Below are 22,597 nucleotides of genomic sequence, written 5' to 3' on the forward strand. Positions count from 1 at the left end.
CCATTTCTCTTATTTTCCCTCATTTTAAAAGCGGGGAAAATACGATAAGGGGGTCCTTGCAGAGGGTTTGTCGCCGGGCGTCCGAACATGCACCTGACGGGACCTCCTTTTCTTTTTCACGGACGAACGAATCTCCAGTTTGTTGTTGTTGTGGTTCGATAATGGCAATTATTGTGCCAGTCGAAAAAATGAAAAAAGCACGGGTGTTTTTCTTTTCTATACAAAATGAAGTGGGAAAAGAGGAGGCCTGGCCTGGCAAAAGAGAGAGCCCGTCTGTAGCGAGGATTCGACAACAAAACTCCAACTCCTTTCCTGTTTCTCTCTCTCTCTCTCATCTGCTTCGGTCGATCTGCTTCATCTTCTGTTCTGTCTTTCGCTCTTTTCCTTCGTCGTCGCTTTATCCCTCAAGAAAAGAAAACGAAGCCAAAAAAACAAAAAAAACAAAACTGTTACAAGCACTTCTGAAGTTCTGATCTCCTACGTTTGGACAACTGACACGCGTGCGTCCTTCTTCTCTCTCTCTCTCTCTCTCTCTCTCTCTCTCTCTCTGTGCCTTGTGCACCGCGTGACTTTGAAGTTTGAACGTATGGGGGATCTCTATCCTCATGGAATTCATGGATCTCCGATCCTTATGCCCGGACCTCATCGCTCTCCACCTCCCTGATGGTCTCCAGTTTACTTGCCCTTTCCTCCTCCCTCTTATTGCTTCCGCGGCTTCTTTTTCTGTGCACCAGACTGCCACTCCATGATATTCTGCATTCCTGCAGCACCTCCTTTTGGATTCCCCATCCCCTTGCTCTCTCAAAGGATCTAAAAACCAGAAACTCCTTCCTGCTGGTTCTTCCTCTTTTACCTTTGCGTAACTTAACTGCAGATTCCAGCCTTCTCTTTTGATGCACGTCGACGGACATCTCTCTCTTACATGGCAAGCATCTCCTTGTCTTCAACGTAAGCTCAACGATCGTTGCATTTGCTGTGTACCTCTCTCTCTCTCTCTCAATAATTCTTTTCTTCAGTTTTTGTAGTACAATTAGATGTTAGTTAGGGTAGATTTGCCACACAGCTTGAAAATCTTATGTCCGTATAGTATTTACTGTTGCCGCTTATTTTTAGCCGAGGTTTTGTTCCTTTCTGCTAGCCTGCCATAGATGTAAATGCAAGCTTTTCAGGTGGTACAACATCACTGATGATTAAACTCTTAACTAGCCTTTCCATGCAGGACTAATGAAACCGATTGATCAATCATCTCGCCGCCAGACTTGAAGATTCATCCACATGGTGCTGTCTGCCTACATACCGTGCTGGCCTTCGAAGACGAGATGCTGGAGCAAACAAATTTAATACTTGCTTACAGCCAAAATCCAGATCCTCAGAAAGAATTGTTAGCACGTATGAAAGGTCTGAGGTAAATTGTCATCGACGGTCAATTCTGCTGTTCCTCCGATTGCTTTCCTTTTTTCGATGGAGCCTATTGCAATTTTCTGGAGTCAATCTGTTTTCATTTCATTTCATCGTATTGAAACATACTGGAACGCATGCGAGTTTTCAGGCTATAATCGCATAGCTTTTGGGCTGATTGTTAGAATCAGGAAGGTTTTAGCATATGGTGTACAATAATGTTGAATTGAGGTTTCCAGCTGTGCAGCGCTTCGCTTATATGCAAGTTTCTAACGTTAGACATCATGATAATGCTGCAGGTTCACTTCAAAGACATTGTCTCAAGACACCCTAGGCGTTCCAGCTAGGGTTTGCACATTTCGTCGGGAGAGAGAGAACACGTCCCCGGATCTAGCGTTCTCAGTCTCGTTTGGAGGAGCTGAGGACGGAGGAAACTCGCCTGAGTGGCCATCGCGGGGTGGCATGAAAGCAGCTCAAGGAGAAGGCTTTTCGACTGAGAAGAGAGGGAGGAGCACGCCAGCACAGAGGGGATTTTTCGGGTGGGATCGGCATGTAGAGAACTGCAAGCGACACAAGTTGGATGGGGTGGCGGAAAATATCACCAACTTAAGCTTTTCTGCATTTGAGCATTGCAGTGGCGAGTCCGATCTTACCGCAGAGAATAATACCTTAAGTAATAATATGGCGGCTGGTGAGAGTAGCTCACGCACAAGCAGTTTGGAGGATGGGTGCACGCTAAGCTTGCAGGCCGGCGCAGCAGTCCATGATCAAATCAATGGTAATGTCCGGGACAATGATTATCATCGTGATGACCATCTTGAAGAGCAGAAAGAGATAGGAACCGAAGAAAGCATATCGCGTGTAGATCACAATGGCGACAGGCAACAGCTTCGGCCAGATAAGCTGGATGAGGAGGAAGACTGGCTTCAGCTACGTCTTGGAAGCAGATCGTCGCAGTACTTCTCGCCGGAGAAGTCGGAGGACGCAAGCTCGATCGAGCAACAGGCGCGCTACACCACGTTGCAGCTCCTGCCCCAGAAAGCCGAAAATTCAAACAGCTCTTGGATTGGCCATTGCCACAGGACAGGAAAGCTTCTCCCCTTCGTTGATCGTCGTGCCGGAACGGATCATCCATCAGCCCTCAGCACCAGTACAGCTAACCTAGATAAATCTTATGACCAGCTCTATGCTAACGTCCCCTCTCAACTTTCATACACGTCACTTGTGGCGGGATCTACCCTGTATAGAAACCACGCTGACGAGACTTCCAGCTTTAGTCATCCTCAACATATTCCTTACACGCAGCAAAGAGCTGGTGCAAGTGATAGTACTAGCTTGCCTCGAGCTGCTCTCGGAAACAAGAATTTTAGCCAAACTGCCATGCACCATAACCCTTGCTTACCGAAGCCACCGGAATTAGGCTGGCAGCAGCTCATCACGTCGCCAACTATCTGGCCAACCTTTCACTATCTGCAGGAACCTGCCCCAGCAAATTCCCTGTCCTGGGAGAACAATATCAAATTCAGCACCACGGAGGCTCCTCCCGTGTTGTCAATGCAACTGCAACAAAGATCAATTGCAGACAAATGGTCTCCTTCATCCGCGGCCGCTGCTTTTCCGTTTGCGGAAACTACAAGGACAAGCTCACCATTTCCACCTTATGAATATGCATCAGAAAGCGTTTCTTGCAGTATGTACAAACAAGGATTGTCAAGCACTCGTCCTCCAGCTTGGCTGATTCCACAAACACTCAAAGGAGGACCATCCACTGACTCCATGGATATTCAATCTCAGAGATCCTTTTATGAACTGCCACCGCTGGTGCGGGCTAACTCACAAATTGCCTTGAATAACATTTTTGTCCCGCGGCCCAAGCTCATCGCCCATCCGCAAAGAGGCCCGCCCGGCTTCTGGTTCCTACTGCAGGCTGGATCGGACAACGATGCGTAAGCTCCTCACGTGATCCAGTCGGTTTCTTACGTTTTCGAAATATGTCATGCCAAGTGGAATCTATCCATTAATGTTGGCATGGCTTCTGTCGCAGGCATTATGATCGACCGCCGCCTAGAATTGTTAAGTCTTACCTAAGGATCAAGTACGTACTGCAAGAGAGCGGCTAGCTTTCCTTGTATTTCGTCCTTCTTGATGTGAGAGAGAGAGAGAGAGAGAGAGAGAGTATTGCATTATCGGTAAAAGAAAACCTTCTTGATTAACGAACAAGTTCTAATTGAGTGTTCTTTGGTGCAGAGACGGAGAAATGCCTATATCAGCTGTTAAAAAATACTTGGTAGCAAAACTTGGGCTCTCCAGCCAGTCAGAGGTAATTAAATGCACTCCACTTTCTGTGACTAGATAACTTTGAAAAAAGCCGATACGAAGACAATTCAACTTGTGGTGACTATAAGAAAACAATGAACGCAGCTAGTACTTGTGTGATTTTTATAAGTTTGGATTAATGTCTTCTACGTAATCAAGATCCTTCCGCCTTCCATGCCTTGAGTACTTGCAAAGGTTGCATTTGCATGGCCTAATTTTTAGGGAGGCTTGTTAATCGATCGTTTTAATATTGTAATCTGCTCACATACTCTAAGATAACCATGATTAGTGCTAGAAAGGAGCGGTTATCGACTTTCGAGACTCATCCATAGACGATAGTAGGAAAAATAATTTGATAACATGATCTTCGGGGTTATGCTATGCTAAGGCACACTTTGGTACAGCGAATTGTATTACTTCAAATTAATTGAAATCCAAGTCTAGTGTCTCCCTCGCCTCTTTTAGGGCAATGCTTGAGTTCATTCTCATGAGCCCCTTTTCTTAAGAGATGTGCTTGGTGATGCCAAAGAGATAAAATGCTGAAGAATGAATCATAATCCATTTTGTAGATGTGTTACTTGTGCAAGCCTTAACATTGATACATCCTCTTGAATTATTCATCTTCACTTGAATGAGCGTAGATATAATTATTAGCCTCAAGGACCCTCATAGAGACCTTGCTTCACATTAATGCAAGGATATCTCCTTTGGAAACTTGGTTCATGTCTCCTAGGAATACCAAAAGGAGTAAGAATGAATCACCCTCTCTCTTTTTGGTTGTGATGTCCATCCTCCCATCGGTCTTTGGTTACCTAGTCAATAGTTATTAGCTACTGCTTACTAGTTGATGTTTGAGGCGCAAGATCCTCTACATCAATGCCCCACTTCTCCTTCTTTGACACTATCTTTATATACCCTACATTTGCAAGCTTCACAGCTTTGGCACCACTCTATATATTTGTATCTATACCAAGCCAATTATACCCTAGCTAGAAAGTTTTTCTTGCAATAAATTTCCCACCTCAAACATCACTATGACAAGACTTTGGTCATGCTCTCATCACTTGTAGTACTAATGTGCTTGTAGGAGTCAATGTTCCTTTTGTTGGTTCTAGTCCTCCTTGCATCTAAATGTGGATCAAAGTTATGTGGTAATTGTTAGTCACAAATTGATTCCACCTTTGTGTGTTGTAGTGTTTGTAATCGTTTACTTCTTTGCTCTGCATCTTGGCATGTCTTTAGGCTTCATCCTTTTAATGCATTAGGCTTGATTTGCTTTGACCTTAGCTTCACCTACATGGAAATGCTAGAATCTAGTCCCAACCTTTGTTCAGGCTTACAAAAACTTTACAAACAATGTAACATACAGACATCCCATAAAGAAAGAGCCCGAATCTAGTTTCAAATGGAAGGGTGAATTCCATAAACCTTTCTACTTAACATCTCAAGGAATTTGTGGAGCCAAATACAGATGCAATGGTGGAGGAGATCAGGAATTTTTCTTCGTTGTTGTAATGTTGACATTGGAAATGGCCTTAGTTTTTTCTTATGATCTCCAACTTGAAAGCTATGTCATTGTTCAGAAAGATTTGCAACGTAAGGCAAAACTTGGTAAATTGGTACTACCATCCCAAAATGGTACATTGAATAGTACCATCCCAAAACTTGTTGACACATCCATGGTTTCAGTTCTTATCCACGTCTATATCAAGGGAGAGACTATGGAGACATAGAAAACATGCCTTTTAAAGCCTTCTCTATGGCCTTTGACATCACTATTAGCCTTGGAATATAGGTTTGGGCTAGTGTTTTCTAAAAGGCTCAGGCCATGGAAGACTTGACACCCTTTGGCCACAATCTACGATCCCTTACTCCACGTGGGCATAGTTAAGCCGATTTAGCAAGAATAAGCGCAATGCTTAACTAGCTGGCTCGCTCGTGTAAATCTAAAATTCCTTTTTTATTTAGTATATTACTATCTTTTTGCATCCAAGGGGTCATAGGGCTTATCCAGATTCAATCCATGTGCGCTCGAAAAAGGTAACCAACGAGAGAATGATAATTTCTTGCAACCCGTAGTATCCCTTGTCATCCATTTGCCATGCTACCCATTTGATCAAAACGCGTAGTCCAAGGGTGTCACGATAATAGCTAAGATGAGCTCAAACATGCTAGTGGCGAGAGAGAGCAGATGATTCTTCTTCACCATGTGGCAGCAGATGGCAGACAAGTATATTGACAAAGGTACAAGCTCTGAGAATAAGCTTAGCAGGCGGTTGGCGCTGATAGTTGCTGGTTGGTGAAGCCGTATTGCGGGTGTCAAACCAGCTGGTCGTTTGGAGTATTGAGCAAGATTAGTGTTGCAGTTGCTAAGTCGAGACCGCTCCAAGAGGCGCTATTGATGGCTGGTCCTCGTTGGCCTTGCGAAGACCGAGAAGAATCAGGCAAGCTTTGTCTTTATTCCTAGTATTGTCATTGGGACTTTCGGAAGGAATCCAAGGGACAATTATTCAGGCATTTACACGCTTGTAAGTGGCAAGCCCAAGGTTTATCGGGCCTTGTGTCCAGTTAGGTCTGAACTTCTGGGGACCCTTCGGACTCCGGAGTGCTTAGCTTTAGGGAAAGCATCTGAACTTTGTAGATCAAAATATACAAAAGCTTCGGACGAGTGCGTATAGATGCCTTGGTTCATTAGGCCTGTTTAATTGGTAATTACGCTGGGATGTCTTTTAGATGGCGACTGACGATCACAGTCACTATATATAATGTCCGACCAGTGTGCTTTTCAAATTTCTTGCCAACATTGGACAGCCTATACCTTGTGCAATTATAATAAATGAAATAATTATTTCACATACATTTGTCCCTACTTGCAGTTTAGTTGTACACATTTTGAAAGTAAATTTGGTAACACCTATCTTGTAGTTATCCTTTTCTATTATGGTGAAATTACCCTCTTTGTAGAGAGGACATCCCCTATTTATCTCTTATTTGTCAATTATTCTAGTAACAGGGTACATCTAATTGCTTTGGGCACCATGATCATTGTTTTTGATAGAGAGGTCATTTGTGCATATGAGATTTGCCCTCCTTCTCAATGTTTTTGTTGACATACAATCTTGATATACTTTAAAGAGTATATCAACCATGCTTAATAAAGCGTAGTTATACTTCGAAGAGAAACTCTAGGGGAGGACCATATAGACAATGAAATGTACTACTATCAGTTGCAAAAGGGCGGCTCAATAATTAGAAGCACTTGGGTCCCTGATTGTGGGGTTGTGACTTCAGATGTTGGGACGATGCCTAATGGTAATAGCCATGTTTTCTATGGTGCTTCGCTACCCATTGTAGTCCCATTGCAGTTTCTAGGTCACCATCCTTGTAGACTTGTCCAATGATCAAGGCTAAACTTTCTATGTGTAGTTCCTTGAGCAAAGCACCATAAATTATAACGGATGACTTGACAACCTAATTTCCTATTGATTGGTGGTTGTAGAAACAAGGTGATAATTGATTATCACAAAGGCTTACCTTTCCTAGGCATATCAATCAAAATAACACCAGATTGATGTTTGATTTCTCTATAGACGCCATAGGAAGAAGCTACAATAGTGGTCATTCGACGTTCTCCTTTTTCCTCTTCGGCTTCCGCCTAGAGAGAGAGAGAGAGTGTGTGTGTCTTCGGTTCTATGTTTTTGGGGCTGTTGTGATGGTTGGACTATCTAGAATGCTTCCATTTTTTATTCCCATTCTGGACTGCATGGTAATGTAAGCCATTTGAGAGGTATCAAACGATGTGCGACCAGGGTTTCAAACGATGTGATATGGAGCAAATGTAGGTCGATCGCAGTTAATGCGAAAGATTAACGAACGGCATTGCCTGGATCACGAGGGACCGTTTCGGTGAGCCAATCAAAGACGTTAGTGCTGTTGATATGGAGATAGCACAGGCCATTTTCGCAATGCTGAGGGGAAGTGAAGGACTATCCTCACCCCACTTCACCTGCCAGCCCTGGGTGCCACAACACATGAGCCGGGTTAGCAAATCCCCTCTCATCACACAGGTGTTGGGTGTGACCCGGGCCTTAGTGGCAATTGAGCACCATCGACGATTATGGAGTTCTTCTTGCTAGGGATGATTTGGCTCCGTTGTATGCTACCTTCTCTTTGGGTTCTTCTTGCTAGGGATAATTTGGCTCCCTAGCATGCTACCTTCTCTTTGCTCCTTAGCATGCTACCTTCAATAGTATTAGCTTCTTTTTGTCTCTTCCTCTTTGGGTCTTCTTGCTATAGAGAGAGAGAGAGAGAGAGAGAGAGAGAGAGAGAGTTGGTGAGATTAAGCTTTGACTTCATGAGGACTTTAAAACATAAATGAAGAGGCAATAGGGAGGAGAAAGTATGCAGAGAAGCACCAAAGAAGAAGAAAGAGACACTCAATAACCGTCAGGAATGCTTTATGTGCAACATTCTGCATGGATAGCAAAGCACATCACATGAGCTTTAGAATTTCGTTGATGAAAACGTGAGTGAAATTATGGGTGAAGGAAAAGAAAGGGGAAGAGAGAGGAAGACCATTGACGAAGCGGAAGAGGAACAATCGAAAAGCAGAGCAAAACAGTTTTCTTTTCAGTTCAGTTCGAGCATTGACGAAGAGGAAGAGGTAGAAGCGGAAAAAGGAACAAGCCTTATTACCTTGCCCATATAAGGGAGGCCCAAAAATGAGTGAGACACAGGCCCCAGGCTTTCTGCAAGGAAAAGAGCGCAGGCAATGTCGAGGAGCTTGCATTGCATTCGTTCGGACACTTCAGTCTTTGGAGGTCAGAAGTTGCGGACATATTCCTGAGACTGTTATGGTTGGATCGAGTATTTCGACTTTTCAAGATAGTGCACGCGTGGTCTCTTTGAAATGTGAAGTCTGTGTTGTGTGCATGTATTCCTGAGCTAGCTTCTTGTTTGCATGAGGTCCTTTGCATGTTTCCAAATCGTAGTCTACATGTGGGGTTGGGAATATTGTTCATTCTTTTAATCCCACATCGCAGATCAGGTTGCTCAAAATGTAAACAAGCAGGCTTCTAATGAAGAGTTTGTGTACTGGGGTGGGGGTGACAGGTTGAGATCACGTGCCGCGGCAAAGCAGTGGTAGACCACGCAACTTTGAGGGGCGTGAGGGACGAGTGCTGGTCGCCAGCAGCCGCTTCTGATTTTGAGGCCAAGGAGGCATCCAGATTCAGGTGTACTTCTCCTTCTCCTTCTCCTTCTTCAGTTTCTCCTTCGAAGAACCACATCATGGTTCTCACCTACCACGTTAATGCCTCTGCTCACCCTCCTACTAGTACATTGATATGCGATACTCCGAGCTAACGCCTCTTCTTTTGTACCCATTATGATATGATGAGAAGTGTCACAAATTTGGAAGGGATATCATCCTCCATCATCTCTCTCACTACCGAGGTATTTCATTTCATTTCATAAATACAATGTTGAATTAGTGATTTGCTCTTCCATCCGCATCACCAGCTCCACGATTCCTGCCCTGCTATTTACACCACCACCTTTATCCAACACAGCGCGCGAGGGGTAATCCCTTGATCGGGTTCAAGTGCTGTATCTGTCTATTCCTTCGTACAATTCATCGCCAAAATCTTTATTGCTGCCACCAGTTTCACATCTGTATATATATATTTCTGCAACACAGAGCCACTTAAATCAGTAAAGATGACCTCAGCAAGAGGGAATCGTATTGTTATCGATGCCATTTTTGACAAGTAACAAAAGATGCTTCCGTGACAACTTAGCAACGCCTAATTTTCGACAAGATAGCCAGTACAAGCCAATATTTTGTGTGATAGCTAAGATTTTTGGAAGCACCTTTTATTTGTCTCGATTAAGCCTCAAACTAGCTAGACATGTTAAGTATGCTATATGATATTAAACGAAAACTAAAAATAATATCCTTAATAAGGCATGTTGTTTGACAGATGCAAAACTTTGAAGCTCGTTTTGCTAAGAAAAATAGCCAAAGATGGGCATAATCTCATTAAATTTAGCCCTTCATCACAAGCATGACGCACACTAGTTTCTTGATGTCGGAAGTAGTTTGAGAATAGGAAATATCAAAATCCTTTTCAAAAAATAAGACCGTTGCAACTTATGTCACCATAATATTCAGAGCCCAAATTGTTGTATTCATTTATTTATCCAACACAAATAGAGAAATAAGAACTTGCTAGTGTGAGTCTTTTGAATAGTATTTTCTTATGTGTAGTGTTGGTTGGTTATGCTAGCTATGTAGACTTTGCTATCAAGTTTATAATGATGCCTCTAGACTTTACACAATTACAAAGCAAATATAATGCCATGTATATATTTACATCACCATTATTGCTTCTCACCATGGGGAAAATAAAAATTTGAGGATAGACTTTTATGAGATCATACATATCGCCTTGCATTTTTGAAGTTGCACATATGACTCATTTGAAGAAACCTTGATGTTGATGATTGATATGGAATCAAGAAGGCCAATATGTAAACATGTCAAAGTTATTGAAGCTATGCATAGGGCATTTTGAAGTAACTCTCAATTTGGTGGTTTGATAGACATCTTCAGGGGATAGATAAGGATCCTGACTTATGACCATTTTGGTAGTACAAGCATGCTCTAGAGGGGCATATTAAAACATACAATCTTTCATCACGTATACAATTTAGGAGCAAATTATAAAATCATGACGATTTTTTGAATTAATGTTAAATTTTTGGACTTAAAACTTCAATGTTAGTCCATATGTACTAAATATGACACATTTTGGCCAAGAGTTTGACCAAATACTATTGGTTTTTCCAAAATGTTTTATTCCATTATCTTATCTCTTTGCCTTTGAACAAAATATTTTCCATATAGTTATAAACAAGAAATATGAACCTTATCGAGGTTCATAATCTTTTAGTTTTATGAGATGTAGTTTCTAGGTTAGAGGTGAAAATTTGTAGTCACTCCGCATTGAGGTCTTTTGAGTCTACTTCATATTGAAGCATCATGACTTTCATTCATAAGCATTGACATAAGGCTTCTATGTATCTCGTCACAAATAGTAGTTTAGCACTTGTAAGCAAGGCCACTTCACAATTAGGAGGGGAAGTATCCATCATTCTACCATGGCATAGTCATATTAAGCCCATTGAAATGGTATTAGATAGGGTTTTAAGATAGTCTTAGTTAGTCATAATGTTTAGCTCTCTTTATTTTACAAAGCCAGTAGCACTTTGGGTTAAAGAGCTTGAAATGAGGAAGAGCTAAGTGTTGATCCCTTAGCTACGACATACTAACATATTTGGCCCCTTAAAACTATATCAACCAAGATTCTGAAAGTTGGTCCCAAATAACCATAATATTTGATTATATCTTATTTTTCTTTTAGGAATTTTGTCAATTAATCTAATACACCTATTAGTAGAGTGCTCCTCTTGTTAGAGATGCATGCTCATTGTTCAAGTGTGCATTTAGTGTGTTTGGAAAAATAATACTACATATGATGCAGCTCTAGTTATATTTGACATGCTACTGAGAGGTAAGCTTAAGTTTAAATCCTTTAAAATGTGTGTTTGTTGTTAAGGAAGAAATTTTACTAGGCCACATTATCTCTCAAGATGGCATTGTCATCATTGTCCCCACCAAGGTGGTAGCAATCATGCAAGCATCAATGTCGAATTCACCATCCGTGCTAAAATTCTTGGGGCAAATTTGTTGGCATGGTTTCCACTTGTGACTTTTAGTGTTCTTGAGGTCAAACTACATCACCATATAGACATACACACCCCATGCTATGATGAAAGCTATTTTAGACTAATCTGGCATCTTTAATTATCTCATTAAGTCATACTACATTTTGAAAATATATATAGCTCACTTTCTTAAACCACCTTGGAGTTTCTTGACAAGATAACACTAGTCGTGGATATAAGTTCAAGATCAATGAAACCAATTTCTCTCTTTATTGTATAATAAGTTATATACCCTCTACTCAAGAATGTCTTCATAAGCATTGTTTGAGTTAGTTGTAATAAGTCTACTTGAACTGCAAGTCAATCTATTAGTAAAAGAAGTAAAGAAGAACCAATTTAAAAGGTAAACATAGTAAGAAAGTTATCCACAATATAATCCATAAAGATGATGCATCTAGTAAAACTATTACATTAAATTAGGCTTTAATGACTTTGCAAAGAAAAGTAGTAACAACCAAATAATATAAAACTAGATTACACAAGAATTTGTTACAGGAGCACTAGATTGTGCTCGAGAGACTAGACTAGATGCAAGGTTTGTTACAAGAATTATGATTACAAGATAATCCTATGTAGAGGCACAAGGTACAATGATAACTTAACAAAATAGAAAATTTCGCGACTCCAGACCATAGGTATAGACAACATGACTTGATAGGATATAAAGGATCCCACAATCTTGGACTGTAGGTATGGATATAAGATATGAACATTATAAGATTTCCTTTGGTGAGGATGAACAAGATACAAGACAATACTAGACAAGATCTCATACTATGAGATTACGAGGTGACAAGACAACAAGGGTATAATGGAAGATAAGACAAGACTAGATACCATGACAAGATAAGACATAGAAGTAGAACTCAAAGTTACTTGGAGGTCTTGATTCCTTGTGCTCCCAAGACTCTGGATTAAAAAGACTAAGAAGCTCTATAGCGAGTGTCTCCTTTTATAGGTGTTGGAGGGCAGTTAAAGGTCTTTTATAATGTTTCATGATGACACCATCGATGATGTAGGCAATGACGTGATATCTTCTAGAAGATTCTATTATGACATAGCAAGGTTGGATTCACATGGTTGGCTTGAGGATGCCCTATTAAGGGTGCATTTGGGGTATGGATTCATATGGCATGAGTAAGAATTAATTTGTACACTTGATCATGGCATGTTTGTGACATTACCTCCTCCTCTAACGACGAGTTCCACGAGGAACGGATTGGTGGTTTGATCCAAGTTTCGTTGGGTTCCTCTTGTTGAAATTTTTAATTTTGAGGGGTGATCTTTGGAGATATTTTGCAGGTTCCCAAGTGTGATAATTCATGTCATATCCTTTCCAATAAACAAGGTATTCCACAACCTCGGGAAATCTTGGAGTCTAAGACATGCTTGACCTCAAATTCTTCATGATCTTCAATTTGGGTAGGTGGTGGGGGATTAGATCTCTCCCCTCTCAGTGGTGAGCTATGGTCTTGAGCCAGGAAACATGGAAGATTGGGTGGATCTTCATGGTGATGGGGAGTTGGATTCAGTAATTAACTAGGTTGTTTGGGCTAGAATAGTGAAGGGCCCGAATCTCTAGCGGTTTAGCTTGGTGGAGGGCCTTATTGTTTGAAGGTTATGCTTGAGTAACCATACTTTATCACTAACTTTGTATGTTGAATGTTGGAGATGACATTGGTCCGCATAATGGTTGTAGTAATTCTAAGCCTTTTGGATTTGTTGCTTGAGTTCTTGGTGTATATATATTAGGTGTTGAGTGTTATCTTGGGCGGCAAGGTTCTTTACTTGATTGGAGAGATGTATATCCATCCTTGGATGTTGGCCATAGTTTGCAAAAAAATAATTTTGTTGGGTAGATGCACATATATTATTATTATAAGTAAACTTTACAAAGGGCAAGAACTTTAACCATTCATTGTGATGGTAGTTGATAGTGTGGTAGAGATATTGTTTTTGCAAAACTTGATTTACCTGTTTTGTTTGATCATCAATTTGTGAATGATTAGTTATGGATAACTTAACTTAGACTCCAAGGAGGTTGTAAAGGCTCTTCCAAAAACTAGATATGAATTGGGAAACTTGATCGTTGTGATGATGTCATCTGGGAGTCCATATAATCTAAAAATGTATATGAGGAAGAGTTTACTGGTAACTACGCTTGTGATGGTTTGTTTGACATGTATTGTTTTTGTGAAACTATCTAACACAACAAGTACAGAGTCATATTTGTTTGATTTGGGAATATTTGTTATGAAATCCATGGAGAGAGAAGACTAGGGTTGTGCTAGAATGGGTAAGGGTTGCAGGAGACCATGTGGTTTGTGATAAGGTACCTTGACCTTGTTGTAAGTATCACATGATTTTATATGTTCTTTAACTTCTTTTCACATCTCGAGCCACCAAAAATGTCTTGAAGTAAGCTCTAAGGTCTTATTAACTCCAAAGTGTCATACTACTGGGGTGTTATGGTGTTGGAGTTTTGGAGTCTTGGCTTTCTTGGAGGAATGTAAAGTAGATTCTTATAGTATAATAATCCTTTAGTTTCCTGAAACTCACAAAATTCGCTTTCTTTTCCTTCTTCATTTTGTCTCTTAACATTATTGGCCAAATTATCATGTGGTAGGGCTTCATGGATTAATTGGATGAGGGTTTGGTCGTCTTGGTGACAACAATAGATGGCTCCTAGCTAGAGGTGCTTTGGCTTGAGTAGTAATCGACAGCTTCTTCTCTCTTTTTAGGTGCCAGGTAGGATCTTCTTGATAAAGTATCTGATTGGAATTGTTGGCATCTTGGGCAATAGGTGATGATAAAGTCAAAACTAGATAAGAAGTTACTCTAGCGGCATTGTCTTTGATTGAGGATGTGGGTTATCATAAAGTATTCCAGTTTTTTGTGATTTGTATAGACAATAAATTTATAGGCTGCACCCTCTATATGGTGATACCAAGTATCAAAGGCATCTACAATATGGCAAGGAGTTCCTTGTAACGGATCTCAAAGTTTATTTGTAGAGGGGAGAACTTCCTTGAGTGGAATGCCACTAGATGTATATGACCATAACCTCTTTGCTAGGACAAGATGGCTCCTAAGGCATAATTTGATGCATTGGTTTTTAACAAAAATGGCTTGGTAGGATTTAGGTAGATTAGGATTGGGGCAATGGTTAAAGAAATATTTAGGGTTTGGAAGGCCTTCTAAACTCTTCTAAGCATCCATGAGAACTTTGAGTGTCCTATGATTCTCATGAGTGGTAAGACTATCTTTGAGTAATCCTTAATAAATATCTTGTAGAAGTTGGCAAAGCCAAGAAAACATTGGACATCATGAATACATGTGCGTGCCTGTAGTTAAGAATAGTCTTGATTTTCTTGGGGTCCATGAAGATTACTCTCTAGAAGACATTGTATCCCAAGAATTCCACTTGTGTCTAATGGAAAAAACACTTCTCAAGTTTTGCATATAGTCATTTTTCTTTGATCTTTTCCAAAACTAATTTTACATGGTGCTCATGCTCCTTTGGATCTTTTGAGACTATCAAGATGTCTTCCAAGTATATAAGTATAAACTCATCTAGATGGTATCAGAATATATCATTCATCATATGTTGAAACATTGTAGGAGCATTGGTGAGACTGAATGGCATAACAACATACTTGAAGTGACCATATCTTGTGCGGAAGGCTGTCTTCCATTTGTCTCCTTCTTTGATTTGTACAAGATTATAAGCCCCTTGTAGATCAATCTTTGTGAAGATCTTGGCTTTTCCAAAGTGTTCCAAGAGCTCTGGTATCAACGGCAAAGGGTATCGACTCTTGATAGTTATCTTGTTGAGTCCTTGATAATCCACATACATTCTAAGTGACCCGTCGTTTTTCTTTTCAAACGAAATTGGGGCTCTAGCAAGAGACATTGAGTGTGTAATGAACCCCTTGGCTAAGTTCTTATCAATGTTCTTGTGTAGTTCAGCTAGCTTATTAGGGGATAGCCTGTAGATGGGTCCAAAATGTGGATGAGCCTCATGGAGTTTTATAGCACAATCATATGGTCTATGTTCGTGTAAGAAATATATATATTTTTTCAAAGACATCTTGAAATTTTTGATACTGGCTTGGTAGCTTTACTGACTCATCCTTACTAGATTCTTGAGCTTGAACATGATATATCATGTAGGCCAGTTCCTGCCTTGTTGTGTGAGTACATGCTTTGGCTCTTAGATATACAAGCTTTCCTTGATTTTCACAACATGTGATTTTTTGCTTAACCCAATCAATTTGTGGATTGTGTTTCTTTAGTAAAGGCATCCCAAGGATGATTGATTTGTGCAGACTCGATATGACATTAAAGCATACACGAGATTTGTGATTGCCAAGAGCCACAATGAGTGGTTGGGTTTCCTTCGTAATATCTCTAGATGCTAGAGGTTTTCCATCAATGACTTCAATTGTTGTAGGATTCGTCTCTTGGAGTACTAGAATTTGGTATTTGTTCACAAAGCCATCATCAATGAAACATGTGGAGGCCTCAAAGGGGACTAGGGCTTTAAGGGAAAGGGTCTTTCTCGGCAGGATCATTTGGACTGTGATAATAAAAGTTTCCATGGGTGTGGTGGGGATCAAGAGACCCTTTCTTATATCAAGGTCTAGTTGTACAGTCTCATTTACAACCAGAGATCCTCATTTTCTTGCTCGAGGATGGTTGTAGCAACTTTTGGGGTTCTTGCTCTCTTATTTGGGAAATTTTGGGCGATGTGTCAAGAGTTTCCACAATATAGATATAGATGATTCTTTCTTTGTCTTTGCTTTTCTTGTGATTTGAAGTTGTGCTTCTCTTTTATTCAATTCTTGAATTTGTTGTTGGAGGTTTTGCATGGAGACCACAATTCTTTCAAGGGTTGCCTCCACGGTGTTCAATAGGGCTAATGTAGTCTTGTCAAATTGTTATGGGAGCAATAGACTGTGCTTGAGACATTAGACTAGATGCAAGATTTGTTATAGGAATTTTGATTACAAGATTATCCCCATAGGGGCATAACCTACAATGATAACTTAACAAGATACCGAAAGTTCCACAACCTAGGACCATAGGTATAGACAATAGGACTTGATAGGATATAAAGAATCCCACAATCCAGGACCATAGGTATGGATACAAGATATCAGAATTACAAGATTTTCCTCGACGGGGATGACCAAGATACAAGACAATACTAGACAAGATCACATACTACGAGATTACAAGGTGATGAGACAACAGGAGTATAATGAAAGACAAGACAATACTAGATACCATGATGAGACAAGAACTAGAATTGGAACTCGAAGTTACTTACTTGGAGGTCTCGACTCCTTGAGCTCCCAAGACTGGCATTGGCAAGATTGAGGAGCTCTATAGCAAGCCCCTCCTCTAATAGGTATTGAAGGGCATCTAAAGGTCTTCTAAAATATTTCATGATGACATCATTGATGATACAAATGATGACATGACATATCTTCTAGAAGGTTCTATGATGAGATGCAAGGGTGAGTTCACATGGTTGGCTTGAGGATATCCTATTAAGGGTGCGTTTGCATGGGGTGTGGATTCATATGGCATGAGCAAGAATTAATCCCTACACTTGATCATGGCATGTTCGTGAACAAAATTGGTATTCATAAGCAATGTTTACATTTTAATATAATAAAAAAAGATGTAATATTTTTGTTGGCTATCAAAAGAATTAAAAGACTTTGTAATGTTGAATATAGTTTTTGAACACAGATTCATTAAGAAAAGTGGATCAATGATCGATATACTCATTGAAATACTATTGATGAGAGGAGTGAGGTATGCTTTTCATACAAAATAAATCAATTATAAAGAAAATAATTGATACTAGAATAGTAATCCTTAAATGGGACATTAAAATATAAAAGATAGATACAATGATTTACCTAATATAGCGGTATATTATGAAATTAAGTAACTTGTCAATGTCTTTTTCCTCAAACACGACCTTATCCTCATTAGATACGTTGAGATACCCCTTCTTTGAAAAAAGATTCATAGGTTGCATAAGCATCTTGACCTTGCCTATACTCCTATAGTTCACTAGAGCAAGGGTATCAAATTTCTTAGTGTAAGTTTATTTCTTTATTTTATGCAATTCTTTGTCCTTTCTCCCATATATACTCCTCTCTTAAGCTCTAGAAATGGTAGGATACTCATGAATCATATCCTCAATATTTAATCCTTTCTTTTTGCATAAAAACTTTGAAGGAATATCTCTAACGTCTCAAAGGCCTTGGCGTTAGAGTGAGCAAGGGCTTCAAATTGTTTTCAAATATGTATTTAAGCAATAGGAGTTTATAAATTAGTGAAGAACTCAGTAATGACATCTTTAATTACTTCTTGTAAAGATAGAATAATTGAGGGTTGCTACTTCTTACGAAGGCCTTTGACAATCAAGCAAACAAAGCATAGTTTTTGATAAAGACCCGGTACCATCCTGTTAATCCAAGAAAACTATGTATTTCTTTTGATAGTTGTTAGTGTTGGCCACTCTAGAACGTCTCTGACCTTGGCCAGATCTACTGATACAATGAATCCTAGATATTCAATCTACTGATAGAATGAATCCCAGATCTACTGATACAATGAATCCCAGATATTCAATCTGTCGCTTGAAAAATGCACACTTCTTCTTCTCGGCATAAAGCTTATGTGCCCTCATTGTCTCAAGGATGATGCGAAGCTGGGGTTCATGATCTTCTTCCTATTTGGAGTAGACTAAGGTATCGTCGAAGAAGACGAGTACGAAGTCATCAAGATATGGCCTAAAGATATCCTGCATTAGCCTGTTGAAGGTAGCAGGAGCATTTGTCAGCCTGAATGACATGATCAGGAACTCAAAGTGTCCATATCTTGTGCTGAACGCCGTCTTTGGGATATCCTCTTCCTTGGTCCTTATCTGAAAATATCCAGACCTGAGATATATCTTAGAGAAGATCTTTGCACCTTGAAGACGGTCAAGAAGTTAATCTATTCTTGGAATGGGATATTTGTTCTTAATGGTTGAGTGATTCAACCCTCTGTAGTCAATGCATAGTCGAAGCGTTCCATCTTTCTTCTTCTGGAACAACACAAGAGCTCCCCATGGTGAATTGCTAGGACGGATGTAAACCTTGGTGTAACAGTTGCTTGAGTTGCACCTTCAACTCAATTGTTTTCGGGATGGACATTCTATATGGCCTCTTTGCGATTGATGCAGCTCCTAGAGCTAGCTTGATTTCATGATCAACTTCCTTTTGAGGAGGAAGTTCTGTCAGCTCTTCAGGAAATACATCTGCGCATTCCTTTAACCATGAAGGTTCTTCCCTAGTCTCCTGATTCTGATCTAGCTTATTTAGCTTGATCAAATAGACAGGTAGGCCCTTTCTAACTCCTTTTATTATCCGAGATGCTTTGTCCAGTTGAATTTTTTGGCTTCCAAGCCTCTCCTTTAGTTGTGACCAATTCCCCTTTAGAATTTTGAAAGGAAACTTGGCCCTTTCCACAGTGAATGTGGGTATCATTAGGTTTAAGCCAATTCATTCCGAGCAAACACTCGATGACACCTAGGTTCATAACCCTGAATCTGACCGAAGTCGACTTTCCACCCAGTAGGAATTTCACCTTAGCAGTTTGCTTGGTACAAGTGACCTCACGACCATTTGCTAATTCCACAAGTAAGGTAGGTGCATCTTGTGGCTATTCCTAATCTTCTTGCACAGATTGGCGAGATAAATGAGTGTGTACTGCCACAATCAATCAGGGTTTTGAAGCTTTTACCTTGGTAATTCGAAGGGGTTTCAATCACCGAGAATTGGCAATTTGGGCCTTTCTTATGAAGAGTGGCATGAACCGTTGTCCTCTCAATGCCTGCTTCCATGGATGGGTCTTCTTCATCACACAGCTCCTTGTTGGCAACACTAGAGGTTCTCTCTCTGGCCATGACGGCGACTCTTTGGCCACTGACGGTTCCTTGGAATGGTCCTTGACGTTGTCCTCCGTTAAGCTTGGGACACTGCCTTTTAAGATGACCAGGCTCGTTGCAATGGAAAGTAATGGAGATTGCGGCCATTACCTTGGGCAGGAACGAAATTATTGACAGTGTTGGTCCTAGCTTTCTTCCTTTGTCTCGGATTTTGGCCCTGCGCTCTCTTTGCCTGGGATCTATACACTCCTTTGTTCTGATCCTTGTAAGACCAAGTCTTGTTATTTCTTAGCCTAGTCTGTACCTCCTATATTATGGGTGCAGCTCGAATGAGTACATCCCGAAGATCTGTCGGGTGCGTTGATTCTAGGTGGGTTTTTATGGTTGGGTTTAATCCGGCACAAAACTTTGACACCTATTATGTCATTTGTGGCGCATACTTCTTCAAAAGAGAGAAGAAGTTTAAATAGTATGCATCAAGAGATAGACCAAGCTGCTTCAGTTTATAGAACTCCTTCATCTTCTACGTGCAGTAGGTAGGTGGTAGATATCTCCCTTGCACAGCTTTCTGAAGCTTCTCCCAACTAACTGACCCTTCCGAGATCCCTTGGTCTCTGCACCATTGCTTCCACCAAAGTCTTGCTTCGCCGGTAAGCTTCAGCTTGGCGAGCATTGCTTGGTTGGCGGGTGCAGTACTTGCTTCTTCGAAATAATCCTCCATGGATTAGATCTAGATCTCGGCATAAATTTGGACGGTCCTCCCCTTGCCATCAAATTCTAGTGGCTTGATTTTCTTGAGAAGAAACTTCTTCTCTTGAATTACTACCGTACTTGGTGTAGGGGTCGGACTAGGAATCTGCACTTGTGGTTGTGCTTGGGCAAAAAAATTCTTTACGTTAAAAACTTGCTAAGCATTTCTCACATTACATTACATGCCCAGTTCAGTGGTTAGCCAAGTGACCTAATCACTTAACTCCATTACCAACACTTACAAGCCAAGACTGTCATTGATATAAAAAGTCTATTTCATTCATATGTACATAGCCCTTTCTGAGTACAATTATTTTTTGGAAAATGGAACAAGCTGATACATTAATTTGGGGAAAATAATATTGTGTTACATTCAGCTACGAGAACCGAGTAATAATATGGATTGGGGTCATGGATTTTCAGGAATTGATAGGTTAAAGGAAGCTTGGGGTATCCTTTCCTTTGATACCGTTCTTGTCATAATGTCTCAACACCTTGATTCTGTCTGCAGGGATTACTCGAGTCACTTCCTCGTACATCTACTTGTTTTGCTTGACCTTTCGACCGCCAACATGTAGGGTTGCGTTTGCGTGAGCCTCAACAAAGATGAACAACTTCACAATCTTTAAGTCCTCCATCCACTTGATTCTCTTCAAGTTAGTTCGAAGGTATGCAAGTCGTTGGGCAACTATGTAATAAATTCCTGAATCACCCATCCATCTCCATTCCACGTACAGGGGTGAAGGATTGTAGATGCGGTCTAGGATATTCATCATATCTAGCCTCCATTGGTAATCTGAAGCACGCATCGCGGTCATAAACATAACCTGGAATACCAAGAATTTGTTCCATGCTTCGCGACTCTATAGGCCAGCATCGATAAGTAAGTAAGGAAATGTTCTTAACAGCAACATTCACTCTACTTCTCCTCATTAAGTTTACTTGAAAATATTAGATCCTCATTGGTTCTCTCTGATACCAACTGTAATATGTCCCCCTGTCCACTTGTAGAACACGTCTTAGCAGCTCTAAAGAGAGTCTAGAAAGCACCGCCCGGCACTCCCATGGAATGTCACGGGGTTTGTGATCTAGGCCTTCCCGAGTCTACCATGAAGTGGAAGCATTCCGGCCGTTTCCACTTAGGACCGACCTGAATCAAGGTTTTCCTAGTGGTCAAATTCCTAGAACGGTAGCTAGCGTCGAGTCCCAAGTGAACTATTTTACGCAAAAATGTTAGGATCGAAGTGGATTTATACTGCACTTGGTTCAAGGAGAATGTAAAACAAGAGGGATGCGAAGCTCGACCTCTCTGCCCATAAGGCATAGTCCCATTCCGTTCCCCTAAAATAGTATAAATCGGGTTTCTAGCTTTCTAGATTGTAGGTCATCGTTACCTAGCTGTCAATTCCTTTGAGAAAAGTTCCCAACCAATCGGGACCACCCTTCCATAGGATGCACCCATGGTCACATCCACCGCACTTTCCTCAGGGTTGCTTTAGTTATTTAATTACCTAACACATTTAGTTTGACACGCAAAAGCAGCTTCCTTAATTAGCCAATTAATCATCAGTTCCTTCATGTAACTTAGGAAGTGACATAGTAAAAGAGTGTCAAACAAGTTTATTTTTAACATTTGATCACACGGTATCCCTTGGTCAAGAATACTTTGATCAAGAAGTAGGGTTTGGGAGTCCTCTTGACCCAACCCAACCTTAACCCTACTAGGCCAATAGTCATTTTAGCTTTAGGGTATCTAAATTCATACGGAAGTCTAGTGTTTGGCCAATTGACCCTTAGGGTAAGAACCCTATATCGTTCTTGCATGGGCGTTTATCTAACCCTAAATTCCATGAATGTGGGTAGGACCTTTGGGATCAAAAGTCTTGACTTGGCATCCCAAGTGCGATGCTAGGAAGAATTTTTAACGTAACTAAACCCTTCCTAGTACTTTAGGTGTTCGTCGTACTAACTATTTATGCTTTTATGCATCCCATGTGGGATATGCCATTACAAGAGATTTACCTAAATCGATCTAATTGTCTTGCGACAAGAGGTGATTTTTTCTTAGAGACACAAATACTTTTCCTAAAAAGATGTAAATAATTTCAAGATACAACATTCCATGCAAGTATGCGATTCATAGACTTTTTCCTTCTATGCAACTATAAGATTTACAATGACCATTTCTTTTCCTTGCCTAAGCTATAATGATTGACAATTTAGGGCTACTCGTATAAACCCTATATTGATATACATCAAGAACTATGCCTATAAACCCTTCGTTTAATGCATTGAATTCAAGCTTTAATATGAAAATGCATTCTTTCCTAAATACAATCTTTGATGGAAAGACTCCATGTATGAACGAATACCATGAGACCATTATTGATT

At 40.4% G+C, this 22,597-nt stretch overlaps 1 protein-coding gene across 5 annotated transcripts; it reads left to right on the top strand.

Moving 5' to 3' along the window:
* Positions 1 to 265: 265 nt before the first annotated feature.
* LOC148017405 (uncharacterized) lies at positions 266 to 9,533 on the top strand. Of its 5 annotated transcripts, none has more exons than XM_087663084.1 (6): positions 266 to 500; positions 1,220 to 1,405; positions 1,698 to 3,344; positions 3,443 to 3,493; positions 3,646 to 3,718; positions 8,827 to 9,533. In XM_087663084.1, exons 2-6 carry the CDS (start codon positions 1,320 to 1,322, stop codon positions 9,076 to 9,078), a joined length of 2,109 nt encoding a protein of 702 aa, XP_087519210.1. In that variant the 5' UTR covers positions 266 to 500; positions 1,220 to 1,319; the 3' UTR covers positions 9,079 to 9,533. The 5 variants fall into 5 exon arrangements, with proteins under 5 accessions (XP_087519210.1, XP_087519207.1, XP_087519209.1 ...); XM_087663081.1 differs by lacking the exon at positions 266 to 500 and adding an exon at positions 508 to 977; XM_087663083.1 differs by lacking the exon at positions 266 to 500 and adding an exon at positions 508 to 948 and having other exon boundaries at positions 1,207 to 1,405.
* Positions 9,534 to 22,597: the final 13,064 nt, after the last annotated feature.

The sequence above is a fragment of the Lygodium microphyllum genome, chromosome 22 (genome assembly GCF_053477565.2).
Source record: "Lygodium microphyllum isolate KBCC chromosome 22, Lygodium_microphyllum_v1.1.10, whole genome shotgun sequence".
Classification (NCBI taxonomy): Eukaryota; Viridiplantae; Streptophyta; class Polypodiopsida; order Schizaeales; family Lygodiaceae; genus Lygodium; species Lygodium microphyllum.

Coding starts and splice junctions, on each gene's coding strand:
- LOC148017405 (XM_087663084.1), top strand. CDS start 1,320: ATGCTGGAGCAAACAAATTTAATACTTGCTTACAGCCAAAATCCAGAT. Junction 1,406..1,697: donor GCACGTATGAAAGGTCTGAG/GTAAATTGTCAT, acceptor ATAATGCTGCAG/GTTCACTTCAAAGACATTGT. Junction 3,345..3,442: donor GCTGGATCGGACAACGATGC/GTAAGCTCCTCA, acceptor CTTCTGTCGCAG/GCATTATGATCGACCGCCGC.